Below are 21,795 nucleotides of genomic sequence, written 5' to 3' on the forward strand. Positions count from 1 at the left end.
ACAATTCAGTTGTTTCTATTTTTATATTGTTATGAACGATGCTGCGGCGGATGACCTTATATACTTTGCATCCGTTCAAGTGTACCTGCAGGGTAAATTCTTCCACGTGGCATTGCTGGGCCAGAGGGTTTGTGCATTTGTAATTTTGATGGATGCTCAACCAGGCAGGAGAAGCCTAGATTCCTTCTCCTTCCGTTCACCCCACGGGCCTGAGCTGGTGCTGGCAGCTGGGTGAACCCTTCCTGTGGGCCAGGCACTTAATCTCTTGTTTCGTAAATTTGCGTCATTATCCGAATCATCTGGGAGTGATACTTAAAAATCCAAATTCCTGGGCCTGGTACCAGACTTGCTGAATCAGATTTTGCAGGGGAGGATCCCAGAATTTGCATTTTTAGCATTCTCCCCAGGTGACTCTTATGATTAAGGCAGCTCTGGTAGTCGCTGATTCACACAATCTCATTTAATTCGCCTTTCCGTCCCTTGCAGTTTGGGGCCATTATTCCCGTTTAGGAGTTGAGCAAACCAAGGTTGGGAGAGATCTAGTGAGTGGTTCAGGGAGAGGCGCGGGGAGCTGGCGTGGTGCGTCCACCCTCCGCGGGCTGCTGAGACCTCCTCTGCACTCTTGTCTTGTCTTGTTTCCTTTTAGGAGCCTGGGTCTCCCAGGGTCTTGGGCTGGGCTGCCCTCTGCTGGTCCTGATGCCCAGGCTCGTGTGGTGAGCGGCATTTGCGCATGGCCCTGGGGCCCAGGCAGCTGCCCGGGGCACGTGGAGACCGAGGGCGCTGCAGACCGTGGGAGTCCCGCACCCCGACTCAGAGCCTCAGTGGGGGCAGGGAGACCCCGGGGCCTTGGAATTGAAGAGGCGCTAAAAGGAAGAATAATTGTTGAAAATGATCTCGCACGTTCTTAACCTGGCTTGTGTCCTCAGCAGGGAGGCATTCTCAGCCTCATTTCAGTCTCCCTAGTTTTCCAGCTTGGAGACAGAGAAGCTGGGGAGGGAGGGGTGTTTCCTGTCAAAGCATGAAGACCTTAGTACAAGTGACTGCCCTCCCTCCAGAGGGAGACGCCGGAGAGGAGTGGGTGCAGGCAAAGGCGCCGTTTTCGCCAGGGCCTGATTCGGCTTCAATTCTGGCTTAATTTCCCTTCCTTGGAGCTACGGGGTACATTGGATTTCTCTTTCTTAGATACTTCGCAGAGCTGAAATAAATGAATCCCGCAGCAGACGTCAATATTCCTGCCTGATTGCTAATTGATATTTTTGTGGGCATTGCATTGTTTGGAAATTAAAACAGTTAACATGGCTCAACGTTAAATCAATTTTTAAATATATTTTCCAGATGCCTTCCATTTCCTTGGGAGGCAGCTGAATGAATGGCTGTGGAATTATCAGTTAAACTTTCAAAATACTCCTTTCTTGATGGAGGTGGTGGCTCTTCTTGTTTTAAGTTGCTCTGGGCTTTGGGGATGGGTTGAAATAAAAGAAAATAAACTGTGCAAGCCAGTCACTCCTGTGATTATGGCACAGCAAAACAAACGCACCCACTGGCCCAGTCCTTTTGGAGGCTGGGATGGAGTTACCTCTGGAAATTCGCAGGATGCTCTCGGCCTTTGGCTTAGGAAGGCAGAGCTCAGGAAGGGGTGCTTTGCTGCCTCCCAGGTGTTATGCCTTCTCAAATTCAGCCAACAAAGTAGTTTCACACCACATCACTTAGGTAGCAATTTAGGCATCCTGAGTACTTCTGTGCTGCCACCAGCACGTTCTGGGCCCTTTTCCCGGTCACATCCACAGTAGACGTCTCATCTGGAGACAAGAAGAGCCTGCTTGAGTTTCCAGAAATCTCTGGTGTTCCATCAGAGGTGGGTGGGTCTTAAACAGCATCATAAGTAGATGTTATAGAGGCTGGTGTGTTTTCAGATGTCACATGTGATTATTACAGAAAATTAAAAGACTGGGGTGTGGAGAGTGTGGCCCTGCGGGTGTTACTTGGGGTCTGATCTGGTTTTCTTTCATCCTGGCACGGAAGTGGCAACTAATGCTGCTTCTCTAGCACAGGTCGTTTGTCTTGTTACAAACTCGAGCCCCAGTTTAGCTGGGCTGGACCAGCTGCTTGGAGAGGGACGCTGGGTGAGAATGTGTCTGCGCAGATTCCCATCAGAGGGGTCTTGGACCTCGCTCAGTATTCCCACTTTCTTCCAGCCTTGGATTATCCTGGGCAGGAACAATCACAACAATCTCCTTTGAGTCAGACTTCACACTGCCAATATCATGTAGTCTTTGCGTCTCACTTTCCCTTCTGATCATTTGTTTTTGGTTTAATTCCTGGATTGTTCCTCCCATCGTGGATGTCAATAACAGCTCCTGTTTTGGAGGCTAAGTCTGCATCTGAGGGCTTTAGCTGTGTCGTTAGCTCATGTCATCGTCATCACGATCCTGCCAGTTGGATGCTGTTGGTTCCCTTTTTCCAGATGAGGGGACAGAGCCCGAGAGAGGTAAGAAACCCTTGTCTGAGGCCTCTCAGGTAGTGAGGATTTAAATCCTGACTTTTTACCTTGCCCTGTGCTGCCTCCTGGATGGGTATTCTTGAACTTCTCTAATGAGTTAGATCAGAGAGAGCTTCTGTAGATCCCATCCTCTCCTCCTCTGGCGGGAGGCCAGCTTGCCTCACAGCACATATAATTGGTGGTTGCCTCAGGCAGGAAGACAAATCCAGCTTATGCCCTGCAGGACCCCTGGGGTCTGCGGTTGAAATGCTCAGTCCTCTGCACACAGGAAAGCAGCGGGTCACAGCGCAGGTGCCACTCCCGTTCACCTTTCAATGTCAGCCGTACCATTGGATTCCCGGCCTCCACCTTCTGCAACTTCTCCCAGCTGTTTGCAGAGATCACGGACACTGGCATGCAGGTCACAGTGTGCTGGCCATGGCTCTGATCGGTCAGGACCTGTGCTGTACTGGTTATTAAAATGTTTGAATATCTCTCAGCTATATCCTTTTACAGAACCCCACCTTTAGGCTTGACGGGAGTGGGAGTCTTTCTGCAACTTCAGCCTACCATCCAGTGGGGCTTAGAATTAAGCTATTCTCTCTAGTCCTGGAACCCAGGGCTTCAGCCACAGCTGCTGGGATGGGCTCCACTGCCAAGGAGAGGTGGCTGTGTGTGTGAGTGCGTGTGCAAATGTGTGTGTGTGTGTGTGTTTACCTGGCTTTACTGAAGAAATGCTGTCATGGAAGAGACAGTAAACAACTTAATATTAAATATTCCGTATTTATTTGTCCTTAAAGTTTCTTTGCCCACCCATGCCTCCTGAGGTCCTTTAAAACATCTAATTGCCTCCCTATAAAACATGTATGTAATAAACAGTTAAGCCCGGCAGAATTCCAGACCACACAGTGTCTAAGTGGGATGTCTACAAAGTGCATGTCTTGAAGCCTTCTAGAAGTGAGTGTCCTCTCTGCAAATCCATCCAGGACGTGCAGCGATTCTTGGGATTCTCAGCCACCACAGGAGGGTCATTTTACACTTCTCGGCCTCCACTGCCCCAGGTACTGATTGTTTCAGGAAGGGGCATAGCTTGTCTGATCCTTGGAGACATCTGCAACCTACCTTGTTTGCCTTCACTTTCATCCTGGCTTTTTATGAGCCAGATCAGATACATGCTGATGAAATCTGGAGGGAGGGGCTGTCCTTTCCCAGGAGAAGTCTGGCCCTGAGGAATTCCTTCCAGTCTCTGAGACCCTCCGGAACACTCCTGTTGGCTGCGGGGTGGGTGGGTGGGAGGACTAGACCATTGTTCTCAAATCTTCTGCTCACTCCCTCTGTTAGGAGGGAACATCCAAGCCTTTGCTGTGTGGCTTTGTCATGCAATTCAATAGGTAGAGTCTAATTCCCTACCTGCTAACTTTGGGCTTTGGCCGTTGACCAGACATGACACAGCCCACCAGCAGCAGTCTTACCCGTGCTTGCATGATTTGGCTTGACCTCTTGGCAATTGCTTCCTCATGTGAGGAGACCCCTGGGTGAGGAGACATGAGGAGCAGACCTGAGCCCAACCCACAGCTTGGAGCCAAGCTGAGATCAGCAGAACCCAGGTGAGCTCAGCCAAGCCCAGGAGAGCCACAGCCAACCTGAATACTCATATGCAAGAAATAAATATTTGTTAAGGGAAGCCATTGAGGTTTGGGGGTTATTTGTTACTGCAGCCAAAGCTGACTTATACTCCATGTCTTCAACATGCCTTCCTTGCACAGTGCTGGTCCCATGCTGGGGATAGGAAGGTGATGCACTCTGTCCCTTTCTTCACATTCCCATCATTTACCATGTACCCATGCCCATTTGTGAAGCTCTTTGTCAAGTGCTGTGCTACTTGATACATCGTCATGGCCCCTAACTTCCACTTATTTCCCATTTTCAAGATCAGGGGTCATAGAAATCAGGTCCCAGATGCTCAGGGGTCAGAGCTTATGCCCATAACATGGTTGTTCTACCTGCTCTGCCATGCAGCTTTCATATCTAATGACTTATTGAACTGTTTCCCCTTGAGCACTCACTGATCCAACATCATTCCCTCCAACCTACAGCTTAGCTACACTCCCTGGTACTGTCAAGACTCTGTAAGCTGGAGTCTCCCAGAAGGATTTTCAGGTCAAGTAATAGCACATGGCATAGGTGCATTGGCCCATCCTCAGGGGAGAATGCCCCAGTTGAAGAAGCCATCTGGCTCTCCCCCAGGTGGGTGTCATCTCCTCCATTCACACCAGAAGCTGGAAGACACTTTGAAGTGGCCGAGGTCAACAAGTCTGGTCTTGAGCTACCCTCCCTTGCGGATCTCGCCCATCATCTTCATCTGCTCCATGTCATGTCAGGCCCACTGAGACCCCACTCTCCACCATGACATCTTGGGTCAGCGAAGCTGAGACTGATGGGCGGGCTGGAGGGTTCCCATTAGTGTCCAGTCAGCTCCAGGACCTCTCACACCAGGAAGGATTTGGGATTGGAGGAATGGGCATGATAACTCACCAGCATTCAGCCCCTGTGGGCAGAAACCTTGACCGTCTTGTTCACTGCCATATTCCTCCTGTTCAGCAGTCCCCGGTGGGCTGGGTCATGGCTGGTGTTCATGACATATTTGTTGAATATGTAAATGTTTCATTTTCCTCCTCACACCAAACTGAACTCAGTAGTACCTTTGATCAGGCAAATATTGGGAAACTTCAGCTCCAGGGGAGCTGGGGAGATATGATAAGAATATACTCATTTAACAAAAACTTATTGAGAACACACTTTTTGCCAGCCCCCATGCTGGGCACGACAGACGCAGAGTACACACAAGCCGGTTCTTGTGCAGCTCACGTTCTGCCAGGAGCTGGGAGAGGCACATAATAAACACACACGCACGAATCAGATAGTGATAAATACTATGGGGAGAAGTAAATCTGGAGGAAGAATTGGGAACTCCGGGTGGTGGTGGGAGTGGGGGCAGAGAACAAGCTTTAGGTAGAAACCGTGTGGTCAGGGGAAACCTCATGGGGAAGATGGTGACAGAGCAAAGACTTGAAGGAGATGTGGGGCAGCATGCATACACCTACACCTATGCCTATACTTACGTCTACGTCTACATCTACATCAACATCTATATCTACATCCAGACAGGATAGCAAGGCTGAGCAGTTGCAAAGTCCCAGAGGCAGGCCTGAAGCTCCAGTTGTCTGAGGACCAGCAAGGTGACGCAGGGGTGGCGTCTGGGGAGAGGCAGGAGATGAGGCTGGAGAGGTCATGGGCCAGAGCAGTCAGGGCCTCGCAGGCATCACAGGGCTTGGTCTCGTGGCTTTCAATGAAACGAAAGTGGCGGGAGGTGGAACCCCACGGACCTTTGCCCTCTTCCCGTGACACCAGGGCCACTTTGAAAAAGTGGCTCTTGCTCCCAGAACTCCTCTGGGTCCCGTCTTGTATCCTCCACATATTGTTGGGCTTCCCTTGGTTTCCATCCTGCTGCTTCCTTGAAAAGGGGTCCTTGTACCAGTTCAGTTTGGTGAACATTATCTTAGAAGATTTAACTTAGGATTTTGTTTCCAGGCCCCTCCCTGTATCCCAGACATGGGGGGAGACCTTACCCTCACCTCCATGCTGCTGATTCCTGATGGCATCTCCTCCTCCCCACACAGCTGGGTGAGCAGTCAGCCTAGCAGGAGCCCCTCCACGTCACCTGTAGGTGGTGTATCTGGAACCTCTTGACTTATATCCCTGCTGAGAGCTGGGAAAGGGTCTGGATTCAGGCCTAGCTGGATCCAGGAGCTCCAACAACATCCCCAGGAGTTGGCTTCCCTCTTGCTGTCTTTTGACTCTGACTTTAGATTTGGCTTCTTTCCTAGGCAGACTCTACTTTCATGGTGGCCACCATCAGCTTTAGACTCATAGCCTAACATTTTAGCATTATTGAGAGAGAGAGAGAACTTGGTCCTTCCTGGTCATGTCAGCAAAAGTCCCTGGATTCACTTTGATTGGGCCTGCTTGGGGGCAGGTGACATCTCTGAACTGACCACTGTGGCTGGGATGGTGGAGTACACCAGTTGGCTGAGGCTAGGTTAGGAGATTACCCCAAATCCTACCCCAAATCACACTGACTGAACAGGAAAGGGCTGATTCCAGAAGAGTTCAATTACCAAACCGTGTAGACAGAATTCTAAGCTGGCCCCAAACTCCCTGGTGTGCACGGCCCGTGTAACCTCTTGCCCCCAAGGGCAGGCAGAACCTGTGCATGTGAGGGGATGTCACTGCCATGAACGGGTTACTAATGAGTTGACTTGGAGTTAATCAAAAGGGCAATTGTCTGGGTGGGCCTGACTTGATCAGGTGCACCCTTAAAAGGAGCCAGGACCTTCCTGGTGACAGAACTGTTCAGAATGTGACAGCCTACGGGGGGACCACAGGGCAAGGACCCAGGGTGGACTTTAGGAGGAGAGGAAGGTCCCTGGCTGATGGCCAGCAAGAAAACAGAGACCTCGGCCATGCAATCAGAAGGAACTGAAGTCTGCAAACAACCAGCCATCCTGGAGGAGGACCCCAGCCCCGGACGAGACCCCCAGCTCCAGGGACACCATGATTTCAGCCCAGTGAGATTCTGAGCAGAGAACCCAGTTGAGCCATGCTGAGCCTTCTGACCTACAGAACTGTGAGATAATAAATGTGTGTTATTTAAGCTGCTACGTTTCTGTCCATTTGTTATGCAGCAATAGAAAACTAAGACACAGAATAAGGGGAAACAAGTGCAGGGGAGGCAGTGACTGAGGTGTACAAGGAGCTGAGAGCTGGGTGGCCATTTTTGGTTGACATAGACCCGCTCTGGAATTTAAGCTTAGCCTGGAAACGTGTCCATGAGCATGAGCATGCCCTGCCGCCTCCCTCCACCCCACCAAAGTCTCCTTGGGTGGGTATCCTACTCCTTTTCTGTCTCTCCCTCTAGGATCTTTTGCTTCTTGGCAGGAGGAGGCCTGGTATGTTTATTTATCTTTTGCATTTGTCATCTATAGTGACTTAGCATCAGTTCCTCCTTCCCCACAATACTGTGAATTTCCTTTGGGAACATTCCTCTGGGACTTTTGCTCACGTGGATTAGGTGGGATCAGTCCCACCTTCAGCTCCAGTGCTGGGCTCTGATTCACTGAAGCCAGTCAGCATTTCTCATTCCCCAGTCCACAGTGATTGATCAGGGATGGGCCAATGAGAGCCAGAGAGAGAGAGAGAGGGAGAGAGAGAGAGAGAGAGAGAGAGAGAGAGAGAGAGAGAGAGAGAGAGAGAGAGAGAGAGAGAGAGAGAGAGAGAGAGAGAGAGAGAGAGAGAGAGAGAGAGAGAGAGAGAGAGAGAGAGAGAGAGAGAGAGAGAGAGAGAGAGAGAGAGAGAGAGAGAGAGAGAGAGAGAGAGAGAGAGAGAGAGAGAGAGAGAGAGAGAGAGAGAGAGATTCTCTTTCCTTCTGAACTTGAACTGTTCAGCCATCTTGAAATTGTGAGAAGTTGTATGAAGGAATGGAATTAAGAAATAGAATGAGAAAAATGGAGTTAAGGGATGACATGAGAAAACCCAGGTTCTGGTAATAGTTTTTGGAGCCTGGATCAAACCATACCTGCCTGTGGATCATTCAGTTACATGAGCAAAATTGGGTTGGATTTTCTGATGCTCACAACTCATTGGAATGGCTTCTCTTTTCTTAATTTTTGGATGTCTGCAGATTGTTTTTTATTGTGGGTGCAGCTGATCACAAAGTGTCATTTTCTCAATAACAAATAGTTTATGGATATCTTGGCTTCCCAGGGCCCCTAACAACACTGTTTTTGCCTGAATTTGGCTCAGATGCACCTGAATGTCTGATGGGTTACAGGGACCCTGGTTTTAAAAACTATCTTTACATAGATGATGAAATAGCTATTTAATGGTCAAGGTTTTTGCCTTGAGCCCTAGGCTTATTCTGGAGATGACACTCATCGGAGGTGGGAGATTTGCTCCTCTCACCCTCCGGGGGCCTTCCTAGTTGGGAATTTGGCCTCAGGTGGCTGAGTCATATCCGGCTGACTCCAAGTACTCAAGTTTGGATCTGCTTGTCCAATGGGGTGGTGCCTCCTGTCCCCCCAGGGCAGCCAATACCATCTCCTGCTTTTTTCCCTCCTGATTTAGCACCATGCAGGGCACGCATTCTGGGGTGCAGGGCGGGGGCCTTTAGTTCTCCTGTACAGCCTGGCTCTGCTGGCCCAGCAGCCTGCTCTTAGCAAGTCCGATTTTCTAACTGGCAGCCAGCAGCATCTTGTCGTATGACTTCTGGTAAAGGCCTCCCTGGTCTTTGCACAGATGGGGTGGGAGGCTTTTCTCTTTGTTGTGTATAGTTCATGACTGTTCCCATAGTCAAACACCCATACCAGTCTTGTCAAGTACTTGGCTAAAGCAATGAAAGAACGGAGCTTGATAGAATGCTGCCTGGATCTCTGTGAATACGATATTATGGTTCCTCACTTCCCACCCTCCCCAAGGACTGACACGCTTACAGCATCCCGAGGCAGGCTCAAAAACCTGTATCACACTTCCCAATAAAGCCCCTAGTCCTGGGCAGTCGTAGCTTTATTTTAAAAGCTATTTTGTGTTTCTCCATGCTGGTTGGAATGGCAGCTTTGGAGAGCTTACCGATGTCTGCTCTTTCCTAGGAGAATTGCTATGACTTCTGCACTTTTTAGAAGCTCAGATCAAGCTGCCAGGTGTTTTGTTTATGTTTGGATATTTTTCTGTGTGTACTTCCAGATCCACTCTCCACTCGTATCATTGCCTCTGGCTTGCAGCTGGGATTGGGCAATGGGGCCAAGCAGGAGACTGGAGGGTCCTGACTCCCTTTCTGCCAGCCTGAGGGTCGCATCCTCCGTGAAGGCCACAGTTCCTTTGGGCGGCTCTTTCTGACAGCTACAATGCTCTCTGGGTTCCAGAAGCCTCTCTGTCCCTTTCTCTTTTAGCCTGGGGGTAAGGCCTTGCCACTGCTGACCATTCCAGGGTAATTCGCATTCCTTATTTTCTCTTAACCCTGCCTGTACCTCTGCAATACTCTTTTCATTAAACTCTCTTCAAATACCTCATTTGAGTGTGCCATCCTTCTCCTGCCAGGACCAGACTGATCCATTGAGAACATGCAGTGCCAAAGAATGCACTCTCCAAAGGCTGCAAAGAGAGTCCCAAAGAAGTTTCTCCAATGTCCCTCTGATTTGGGGTGGTTGCCCACCTCCAGCATGGATGAATCAGGTCAATTAATGCTGCCCTATTTTATCTGATCAAATTTGTCATTGATGTCACGAAGATGCATTCCTTTTACTTCTGGCTCAGGAATAGCTAGCTGGGCACTGCACCTGTAGTTAATGACCCTGGATACAATTCTCAAATTAATCTAGGGTCAGCTGAATCTATCCAGCCTGTGAGGAGCCCCCTAGTTTCTTTTTTTTTGGTTTAAAATTTTTTTTTAAAACATCTTTATTAGAGTATAATTGCTTTACAATGGTGTGTTAGTTTCTGCTTTATAACAACATGAATCAGCTATAGGAGCCCCCCAATTTCATGACCAAGGAAAAACCAAAGCCCCACCTGGGTTTCTGTGAATTCCTGGTGAATCACTGCCTCTGGGATCCTCCTAATTGTATACTATTTATGCACCTCATTGGCCCAGATGTGAATCATCTCAAATAACCCATTCACACAAAAGCACTAGTGGGTAAATGTGATGGGCAGCTTCTAGGGTGGCCCTCGATGATCCCTGCCTCCTGGTATTCATAACCTTGTGTAACACCCTTCCCTGAGTGTGGGCTGGGTCCAGTGACTTGTTTTTAATCAGTAGAATGTAGCAAGATGTTGTCCTTGAGATAAAGTTACAGAAGACTGGGACTTCCTTCTTTCTGACATGCTCTCTCTTGCTCACTCTGATACATCCAGCCACCATGTTTTAAGTGGCCCTAGGGAGAGGCCCCACGGCAAGGATCTGAGGGCAGCCTCTGCCAAAATCTCATGAGAAGCTTCATTCAGCCAACAACGTGTCCCCCAGTGTAGCCTTAAGATGAAACCTGGCTGACACCTTTATTGCAGCATGTGAGAGACCCTGAAGCGGAGGGCCCCGTTAAGTCAGGCTCAAAGTCCTGACCCACAGAAACTGTGAGATAATAAAGATGTGTTGTCTTAAGCTATGAAGTCTTGGGGTGATTTGTTATGCAGCGATATGTAGGTAATACAGTAATCTAAACTTTACTGATGATTGCAATGGAGAGACCAAAGTCGGATTTGTATTGCACATCTCGCAATGAATGACTAACTAACCTGTCCAGCAGGCATTTCTCTGCATCCTCAGGCCCATCAGTGCTGCGGAATCCTCTGTCTTGCTCTCTCTTGATAGCACTCTTCGACTTGGCAGTGTCCCGCTGCATTGACTATTATCTTCCTTAGGGTTTTCAATTCTTTCTCTGTCCACTTTGTAGAGACTTTTAGTTCTTACTAATGTCTACTCCCAAACTCGTTGACAAACTCCTCCAGGTGTCCAGCAGAACAACGTCCTCTCTGTCAACACAGCCCGTCTTTCCTGGGGAGCAGTGCGGGTTATAGATGATATACCCATCCTTACCCGTCCTTCTCAAACTCTTCCAAAAAATTGCAGAGGGAGGAACAGTCCCAAATTCATTCTACGAAGCCACCATCATCCTGATACCAAAACCAGAAAAAAGATATCACAAAAAAAGAACTCGTATATGAATTACACCTCAGTGACAGTTGTTGAAAAAAGAAGACATGTATGAAAAACTTGAATTTTGGAGAGCCCTTAATTAGCCTGGCCCTGTCCAGTCTTGAGTAAGAATAAATTCAGTTTGGCGACTGTACATTGAAGAATAAACAACTCTCAACACCCAGCAATGCATCATAGCCTTTCCAAAGACAGAGAGCCTAATAGGGTCAAAAGGATGTTGTTTCAGGGAGGTATGAAAAAAAAAGTAAGTCAGATCAAGACATTCCTCTGCTCAAAACCTTCCAATGTCTTTCCATGTAAGGCAAAACTAAAGTTCTTAATATTGTCTACAAGGCACAGGGCGGTCTCCCACCCCTGACTTGTCTGACCTCCCCGTCCCTCCTTTTGCCACTCCAGCTTCCTGTTGGTCTCTCCAATTCCCAGACCCGCTCCTGCCTCAAGGCTTTGTACTGGCTGTTCTCCTACCAGCAAGGGGCTTACACCACTGCCACTATGCTTGTTCACTTGCTTAAACGTCACCGCTTGGCCACCTCTGTGACCAGCCCATATAAAAGCACACTGCTGACATTTTCAGCGTCTCTTCCATGCTTCATTCTTCTCTGCAGCACATCTGACCTATTACACGTTTACTCGTGTGTGGGTTTGCTGTCTGTCTCCCCATGCCTACTCCAGAATCTAAGCTCTATGGGACAGGGATTTTTTTTTTTTTTTGCCACTCCACATGGCATGCGGAATCTTAGTTCCCTACCAGAAATCAAACCTGTGCCCCGTGCAGTGGAAGCATGGAGTCCTAACCACTAGGCCGCCAGGAAATTCCCCCAGGCAGGGATTTTTGTCTGTTTTGCTAACTGCAGTATCCTCAAGACCTTAAACAGAGTGTGGCATGTAGTAGGTACTTAATAATTTTTGTTGAATGAAGGAATGAAATGCTACCATGTGTTCAAGAACTCATTGTATGTTCATAGGAAAATAGCAGCTGGTAAGGAGACCCCAGCATCCTACAAAGAGTACAGGGAGATGCCACACAAGTTGCTGAATCGGTTAAAGTGTTCTTTTAAAACTGCAGACTCTTGAGGGTAACTTACACATATAAAGGCAAACATCCCCTTATTTGTACAGTTTCCCTTTATTTTTCTTTCTTTTCTTAAAAAATTTTTAAAAATTCTTTTTGTATTTTATTTTTTTAAAAAAATTATTTATTCAGTTATTTAAAAATTTTTATTGGAGTATAGTTGATTTACAATGTTGTGTTAGTTTCTGCTGTACAGCAAAGTGAATCACTTATACAGTTACATATATCCACTCTTTTTTAGATTCTTTTCCAATATAGGTCATTACAGAGTATTGAATAGAGTTTCCTGTGTTATACAGTAGGTTCTTATTAGTTGCCTATTTTATATATAGTAGTGTGTATATGTCAGTCCCAATCTCCCAATTTATCCCTCCCCTGCTTTCCCCCTTGGTAACCATAAGTTTGTTTTCTACACCTGTAACTCCATTTCTGTTTTGTAGGTAAGTTCATTTGTACCCTTTTTTTAGATTCCACATATAAGTGATACCATATGATATTTGTCCTCCTCTGTCTGACTTACTTCACTCAGTATGACAATCTCTAGGTCCATCCATATTGCTGCAAATGGCATTATTTTGTTCTTTTTTATGGCTAATATTCCATTGTATATATGTACCACATCTTCTTTATCCATTCCTCTGTTGATGGACATTTAGGTTGCTTCCAAGTCCCCTTATTTTTCACTCTACCTCTCAGGCAATTGCCTGGAGAATCGTTAGATATCATTTAAGAAGTGAATCTTTGCTATTCTTCTCCCAGGAATAGTTGCCCATGTGAGAAGCAGCTAAATCCCAAATCAGCACCTGCAATTAAGAGTGGCTGCCCTAAGGACCTGGAAAGACATTTCTCAAAAGGAGACACAAATGACCAACAGGTACATGAAAAGGTGCTCAACATCACTGATCATCAGGGAAATGCAGATCAAAACCACAGTGAAATATCAGCTCACACCTGTCAGAATGGCTATTATCAAAACGACAAGAGATAACAAATGCTGGTGAGACTGTGGAGAAAAGGGAACCCTAGTTCACTGTTGGTGGGAATGGAAATTGGTTCAGCTACTACGGAAAACAGTATGGATATTTCTCAAAAGATTAAAAATAGAACGACCATATGATCCAACAATCCCACTTCTGGGTATATATATATCCAAAGGAAATGAAATCAGTATCTTGAAGAGATCTGCACTCCCATGTTCATTGCAGCATTATTTACAAGAGGCAAGATATGGAAACAAGCTAAGTGTCCACTGATGGATGAATGGATAAAGAAAATATGGTATATACAGGGCTTCCCTGGTGGCGCAGTGGTTAAGAATCCGCCTGCCAATGCAGGGGATACGGGTTCGAGCCCTGGTCTGGGAAGATCTCACATGCCGTGGAGCAACAAAGCCCGTGCGCCACAGCTACTGAGCCTGTGCTCTAGAGCCACAACTACTGAGCCCGCGTGCCACGACTACTGAAGCCCATGTGTCTAGAGCCTGTGCTCCACGACAAGAGAAGCCACCACAATGAGAAGCCCGCACACCGCAACGAAGACCCAACGTAGCCAAAAATAAATAAAATAAATAAATTAAAAAAAAGAAAATGTGGTATATACATACAATGGTATATTATTCAATTTAAAAAATTAAGGAAATCCTGCTGTTTGCAACAACATGGATGAACCTGGAGGGTATTATGCTAAGTGAAGTAAACCAAACACAGAAAGACAAATACTGTGTGATCTCACATATGTGGAATCTGAAAAAGGTGAACTTACAGAACCAGAGAGTAGAAATGTGGTTTCCAGGGGCTAAGGGTTGGGGAAAATGGGGAGATGTTAGTCAAAGGGTTCAAAGTTTCAGTTATGTACAATGAGTAAGTCCTGGGGATCTAATGGACAGCATGATGGCTGCAGTTAATAATACTGTATTGTATATTTGAAATTTGCTGAGAGTAGATCTTGAGTGTTTTCACTACAAAAAAGATGACTATATGGGGAGCTGGATATGTTAACTAGCTTGATCGTGGTAACCATTTCACAGTGTGTACATCTATGAAAACATCGCGTTGTACACCTTAAATACATACAATTTTTATTTGCCATTTATACCCTAATAAAGCTGGAAAAAAGTTTTACAAAAAAAGGAAAAAAAAAAAGAGTGGCTGACGAGTCAACAGATTGGGGCTTCTATTTGAAACCCTGCTCATTTTCTGTATTGACAGCATCTTGATGTAGATGCATGTGTCTCCTGATCAGAGAGGCCTGTCATAAAACTCTAGAGCATAACAATCTATCTCTTTGAGATTCTCCAGCAGCCCCTGAGGTGAATTCCCCATGTGCCCTGTGTCCTATATTTTAAATGGAACCTATCACAAACATAGCCCCTAACTTTGCTGGCAATCTGTCCAGCTATTTTCATATGATCCTAGAAGACAGAAACTTAATCTTAAATTCCAGATACTGAGGTTCTTTGGTGTTCATCTGGGCACCAGACTACTCTGTGTGTTCATCTGTAATGTGACATTTTCTTCATCTCTGAAATAATTGTATGGTGCCCTTTACTGTATGTGTCTGTACATGTCAAGGGCTGAGTATTCCAGGAAAAAGCTGTACTTGAATTTCTAGGTAAAATAAGAATCAGAAAGAGTGGGTCTTGTAATACGTGGAACTGGAAGTTCAAAGTTTAAAATAAGGGTGAAGGCTGAGAGACAGTAGCAGGGAAGGGCTGGATCTGGGGAGGGCTGTGGACAAAAGACTGGTTCTCCCTACAGTAGAATGTGCATCCCCTGGGGGTGGCAGACTACAGGTGTGTGGGGTCCAGGGCCACAGCTGGCACCTATGGTTCTTTAGGTGAATTACAGAGAGGTGCCACTTCTGTACAGGTGAATTAAAAGAAGTTCCTCCTCTGGGTATAGTGGACCAATTACCAAAAGGCATCCCTTCCTTTGGCTGAAACTCTTTGGACCAGGCCAGATGGCTTAACAAGTGATCCAAGGGAGGACTTGATTTCTGACCTCATTCATCACCTTGGTCAGGTGCCTTTGTGAAGTGCACACACAGTCCAACTGTGCTTGAAGGCCTGGCGGGTACCTTCTATTCCTCATCATGACAAAACTCAGCCACTCAGCTGAGAGAAGCATTTTAAAATTTAAATGAAGTTAAGGTAAATTTGTGTATAAGTTATAAGGAATGCCATCCTGGTGAACGAGGTTAGATGGGACCGGTAATATCTACCTGAATCAGGGTCTAGAAGATTTACTTGAGTTTTCCTTCCTTAGAGAAAGAATAAAATTGTTTATCTGATTGAACCAGGGCTTGTGTGACATTTCAGCAGAATTTAAATGTATATGTGCATATTCTAAGGCTGATTTGGAAATTAACACTTGAATACTGTATATGTAAGAGGGGCCTACTTGGTTTGAAATAGTCTCTTTCATGCTTTTCAGCTTATTGGTAACTATGAGTTGATTTATCCCTAAATAGTTCAAAGCCTTTTCTGTTTTAGCTCTGGGAATAATGTTTTTCTTCTTTTCAAAGATGTAATATTTCTGCTAACAATACAGAAAGATAGCAAAGATAAGAACCTTCAGGGCTCTTTGAAGACAAAATGGTTTTCTGAATTGGACATTCATTAGAGTGAAGGGATACACCTCTAAATCTGTGTTGTATGATTTTGGGCTTGTTTGTTTAGTGGATTTCTTTGCTTAAACTTCAGGTGCATGCGTGATAATTTTAAAGAGCAGAGAGATGGACAAATGCTATTTAATTTACAGATCTTTTCAAAGGCATTTACAATTTCTCTCGAGTTTATTTTTCATAATCTTGGTTTAAGGCAAGAGTGATTGTTCCCCTCCCTCCACATCTCGAAAGACGGGGCTTTTTTACTCATAAGTTCTCTGACCTCAGAGGAGGAGGCAAAGGTTTCCAGAAGGGTTAGAAATGAAGGTGGGGTGGGGAGACAGGCCCTAATTACCAAGGGAGTTGGAAACCATGTGGAAGAGCCACTGGTTTAGGATTGCTGGTTTAACGGTGGATTCTTTTATCTAACTCTTGGTTGTGTTATGGGAATTAAGATGATGGATGTGCCCAGCGTTAGCTACTGTTGTTATTCTCAGTCCCGCATGTGAGTTTACCGGGCATATTTGGGGACATTTGTACCAAGGGTTATGGGAGAACGAATTTGTGGTGGACCTTTCAGCCCAGTGAACTTCTCAGGATTTAGGCTGAGGAAGGTGGGGATGGCCCTGGGGCTGGCTGGCTTGGTGGAGGGCTCTTGCGTTGGGGTCCTGAGAGCCCCAGGATAGGAGATAAACTTTGCCACAAGACCTGGGGACCGCTGCTACCACTCAGGCTTCTGTGATAATCGGCTTGAAACTCAGACTCTGTCAATGAGGGATTTTTGTTGCCTTGTGTCTGCCTGATTTTTTATGTGCCTTTCCATTCTGCTTTTGCAGCTTTGATGATCTGTGATGCATTTTGTTCCTCCTCAGAGCATGCAGAAGTACAATGGCAGAGTGTTTCAAAACCAGATTGCCATAATTAATTTTTTAAGTTGCATTTGATTTTTAAAATTATAACCTCTTCTTTTAAAATAATGTAAGATGTACAAGAGTTACAGATGTTCCGAATACTCGTCACCCAGCTTCCCCAATCATATTTATGTAATCCGATTACATTGTCAAAAACAAGAAATTGATGTTGGCATAATACTATTCCAATTGATTTTAAGCTTTATTTATTTATTAATTACTTAATTGACTTAATTGGGGTATTGTCCAGAAGCAGCTACCACAAACTCTGTAACTCCTGGCCCAAGGAGTTGCAATTAAGCTCTATGAGAACAGCCAACAACTTACATGTTAGAAATTTCCGTGATGACATCCCCTTCTCGTGAGGGAGCCGATATGATTTTCCTCATCAACAGGAAGAGAGGGCTCTTCCTTGAGAACTGTGTGTGGGCCATGAGCATATCCAGAATACCTTGTTGGGGGATATTTTATTCTTCATTTTCTTGAGTAAATGCTCTAGCAACCATGATGGGGACAAGTCTAGCTGACCCACTTGCCATAAAAAATAATGAAAGATGAGGGACTGTTAAATAGATCATAGAACCTAAAGGGCCTGCTGATGGTAGAGGAGAACCCAGCTCTTTGCTCAGCATCCCAGAAGAAATTGCCTTGGATGTGGACGTTGATGATGGGGGCACTTATGGACCGAGAAGGGGTAACCTCATTATTGCACAAATGGAATAGAGAGAGGAGGTTTGGGTGGAGGTGAGTGGACGGGCAAAGAGAGGACAAAATCTAGCTCACTTGAAGAATAGCAATATTACAAAGGGCAAAGTTGACGATATGGGGCAAAAAGGGGATAATTATAAGAAGACCATTTTCGAGCATTGCCCATTGATGCTCTCCACGCATTATCCTCTTCAATCAGCACGACCACCTGAAGAGGTAAGTAGTGGTGTCCTCGTTTCATAGAGGAGGAAACTGAGGCTTGGATATGATGTTGGAGAGGGTCGGGAAGACTGGTTTCCAAAGGGGATGCGTCATATGCTCTGCTTTCGTTCACGACACTCTGCCTCTCTCACTCCTCTGCTTCTGAACAGATGCTGTCTTTCCAAGTATTGTCTATTGTCCCTTCAAAACCTACCTTTAATTCACCCACTTCTTTCTGTCTCCTCTGTCATCACTCCAGGCTACCATCATGTCTCAACTGTCCATGGCAGCAGCCTCTCACCTGATCCCTCCCCTTTCTATTTTGTCTCCTGCCTGGGCTGTTCTTTCAACAAAAGCCAGAGAAACCTCAAACAAATACATATCTGCTAAAGTGATTCCCTTCATTTTAACCATCAAAGGCTCCCTTAACGTTACTGTAAAATCCCAGACTCTAATCGTGGCCTGTAAAGCCCAGCATGGTCTGGTCCCTGCCAACCATGTGTTTCCAAAAGTGTTTCCTTCTGCTTCAACACTTTTCCTTCCACTTTGGACCAGTGAAATGACTTATCTTTCAGGTCTGTTGTGGACTAAATGTCTGTGTCCCCCCCAAATTCATATGAGACCTTACCCTCTAATGTGAGGATATGAGGAGGTGGGGCCTTTGGGAGGTAACTAGAATTAGATGAGGTCAGGAGGGTGGAGTCCTCATGAACGGCATTAGTGCCCCTATAAGTGTCACAAGAGAGCTTGCTCTCTCTCCCTGCTCTCTGCCGTGTGATGACACAACGAGAAGTCAGCCGTCCATAACCCAGAAGAGGACCCTCATGAGAACTCAACCGTGCTGGTACCCTGATCTTGGATTTCCAGCCTCCAGAACTATGAGAAATAAATTTCTGTTGTTTATAAGCCAATGTCTGGTATTTTATCAACCCAAACAGACTAAGACATGGTCTCACTCTCACCTTAAAATATCACTTCTCTAACTTTCCAAATTAAAGCAGGCCTCCTATTCTCATGTAAGAGTGGTATATTTTTCTCAGAACACTTTTCACAATATGTAATTATTTGTTTTTTGTGATGCTTTGTTTAACATCTTTATCTCCCTATTAGATCATAAGCTCCATAGGATCAGGGCCTTGTTCTTATTGCCCAGCATTGATTTTATTTCCAGGGCCCCAGGCAGTGCCTGGCACGTAAAGAGGCACTCGATAAATATTTGTTGAATAAATGAATGAATGAACAAAGATAGGTAGGATTGCTGACAATTCTAGCTTTTGGATTTCAGTATCATTTTTCATTTACTTTCTTAAACAGCAATATTTTAAAGTTATACTTTCAGCTAGAAGGTATAAGAGTTTGAAGCAAAATCTCAAAATCAGTGACTTGGAAGGATGGATGTCCACACAACCCAGAGTTTGTTTCTGACCTGGGATATGACTTTGCTTCTGAGTTTGCTAGTGAACTTGACCACAAAGACGCTGAGTGCACCGCCAGCCACAATCAGCAATCGAGTAGTGAGTGCTGGTGTCAATCTTAGAAACATGAGGTATTCTTAGATGCTTATTTTTATAATTGGCTATAATATGGAGCTGCTAAAATGGGCCCAAACCACATGTCTCCATCCGGAAAAGTCTGAGAACTGATTGCATGAAACAAAACGCTAGCAGAGACATTGAAAAACCACTTGTGTGACTTTGGAGGCAAAGCAAGCACTCGTGTTTTTTGTAACTGAAAAGAAAAGTCTTGGCTTGGAGCAGTACAATGAGGAGTACAATCAAACAAACAGATAAAAAAATTGTCTCTTCATTCAAGGTCAGTTTAGAATCGCTGTGAAAGGTACATGTAATAATAGAAAACCTAGTGGAGCCTGGAGCTGTAGAAATGGTTGAAATTATTTTGGGTCAAAAAGAGGCAGCCAAGATGAAAAAAGTGCCCTTATTGAGTGACACCATCAAATGGGTTCAAAAGACACACTTGGGCAATTGGTGGAGAGACCCAGGGGCAGCCACTCCTTTACATGGTGATTAAAGGGGAAATGTCAGTGGCTCGGCCGTTTCACCATCTTTAAAATAATGAAGTCCATGACGACATGCTAATTTGCTCAGGCTGAGTGGGATAGCAGCTGGTGAACACTTTTCATCAAGATATAATTTTTCTCCTTTTCTAGCAAGTATCGATACTTGCCATGTGGTTCAGAAATGTACTGTGTCTGTGTTCCTGGAGTCCTCTGACCCTGAGAGAAAGGACAGCACTGAACCTGTGATGGCCCTGCATCTGGACAGAGGCTGCAATTTCTGAAATGGAAAGATCAGTGTAATGGTGTCTTGCTAATAATAATCTTGTGGGGAATTTTTTATTGGTTTTTCCTGATGGCAAGTAATTTATTCATTCATCAGAACAATCAAACAACCTCTTTAATGCTGTTCTTTTTAGAGGGGGTGTAATTACACGCACATGGCAAAAAATTTAAGCAGTATCAAGGATGTTCAGTGAAAATTAAGTCTCTCTTCTCAGCACCAGTGTTTTGCGGCTCCTTCCAGAGATTGTCCACACCTATCTGTGGACATAAATGCATTTCCCTTTTTATTAACACAATAGTAGCACACTGTGTTCTCTCTCTTTTTAAAAAAACATTGAGGTGAAATTCACATAACAATTAACCATTTTAAAGTATACAATTCAGTGACAACATTGGTGTGCAACCAAGGTCTCTGTCTAGTTCCAAAACATTGTGTTCTCTTTCGCTCTTTATTATTTCTCACTTAACAATACATCCCGGAGACTGTTCCATACTAGGAAATGCAAGTTTCTCTCTTTCTTCTTTATTATATGGGTGACTCTTGCGCCAGACCTGCCTTTGAGAAACGGCTGGCTGCCCAGCTGCAAGGAGTGGGGAGCTGACAGCCTTAAGCTGGACCTTTTTCAGGATGCCCCCTTAGTGTCGAGTTGGGGTCACACTCTTCCTGGGGCAGCCTCCTACCCAGGACTGAGCAAGGTGGTGGCACAAGGGCCTGGCTCTTTCTCTAATAGGCAATCTTGGCTTCCCTCTGGGCTGGTAGGGACCTTGTTAGCTCTAAATTGGGCTCTAATGGCACCCTTCCCTCACCCACATGCTCAGTCCTATTTCCTTTCCTTTTGCTTCATAACTGTTACTCCCCAATAAACCTTTTACACTCTGCCTGGCATCTGCTTCTCAGAGAACCCACCCAGAACCTACCACCACATACCCACCCACTGCATCTCATGTATCCGGTCTTCTATTGATTGACACAGAGGCTGCTTCCAGTCATTTGCTATTACAGGTAGCACTGAATGCAATCCTTGCACACGTGTCTTTGTACGCATGTCCAGGAATATCTGGAGAACGAATTCCCAGAGGTTGAATTTAAATTTTGCATTTAAACTTTCGATACCTATCGTCTAACCACCCTCTCCTCCCACCAGGCTGTGCCAGCTTACACTCCCACCAGGCGGGGAGGAGAGAATTGTTTTCTCACACCCTTGTCAACAGAGTGTAGGATCACGTTTAAAAATGTTCCCAATTTTATAGGTGAAAAATATTATGTCATCGTAGTTTTAATTTGAATTTCTTCTTCTTATGAGTGAGGTCGAACATATTTTAATGGCTTAAAAATTATGGCAAACAAATGAAAACATTATTTCATATTAAAACAAGCAGAGTATGTAAACAATTTGCATTGGAATTTTACAGACAAAATATAACACTTTAAAGAAATGCCCTGCTTGTGGAGGGCTACTTTGTGTTAAATCCCCAAACATCTTTGGGTACAAATTTTCTTTCCTGCCCAGTTAAGGAAACTGTGATAGAAAAGTTTGAGAAATCCTGCACGTTGGTGTAAAAAGAGATTTTCTTAAAGTTCAGGAGACCAGCTGTCCACCTGTGTAAGGAATCTCCCAGGTACAGACTCTGTTTGGGTTACGACATTAAGTATGTTTCAATTTAAAATGTATAATGAGTTAAATATTTTTTTGGTATGAGTCGTCATGAGGTGGTGATTAGAATGTTCTAATTCCTACCACTGTTAAACTCTGT

General features: G+C 45.3%; 1 protein-coding gene across 2 annotated transcripts in view; it reads left to right on the forward strand.

The window, feature by feature from the left end:
• The window catches only part of OTOA (otoancorin), a 96,726-nt gene extending 75,408 nt beyond the window's left edge, over window positions 1–21,318 (forward strand). Inside the window, exon 29 of one of the 2 annotated variants that reach the window (XM_082430959.1) lies at window positions 647–3,749. In XM_082430959.1, coding sequence (XP_082287085.1) covers window positions 647–717 — 71 coding nt within the window. In that variant the 3' untranslated portion in view covers window positions 718–3,749. Of the gene's footprint in view, window positions 1–646; window positions 3,750–18,000 lie in introns of those variants that run through there. The other variant, XM_082430958.1, reaches the window with a different exon arrangement.
• Window positions 21,319–21,795: the final 477 nt, after the last annotated feature.

Source organism: Balaenoptera physalus (assembly GCF_965194825.1).
Source record: "Balaenoptera physalus genome assembly, chromosome: 16".
Taxonomy (NCBI): Eukaryota; Metazoa; Chordata; class Mammalia; order Artiodactyla; family Balaenopteridae; genus Balaenoptera; species Balaenoptera physalus.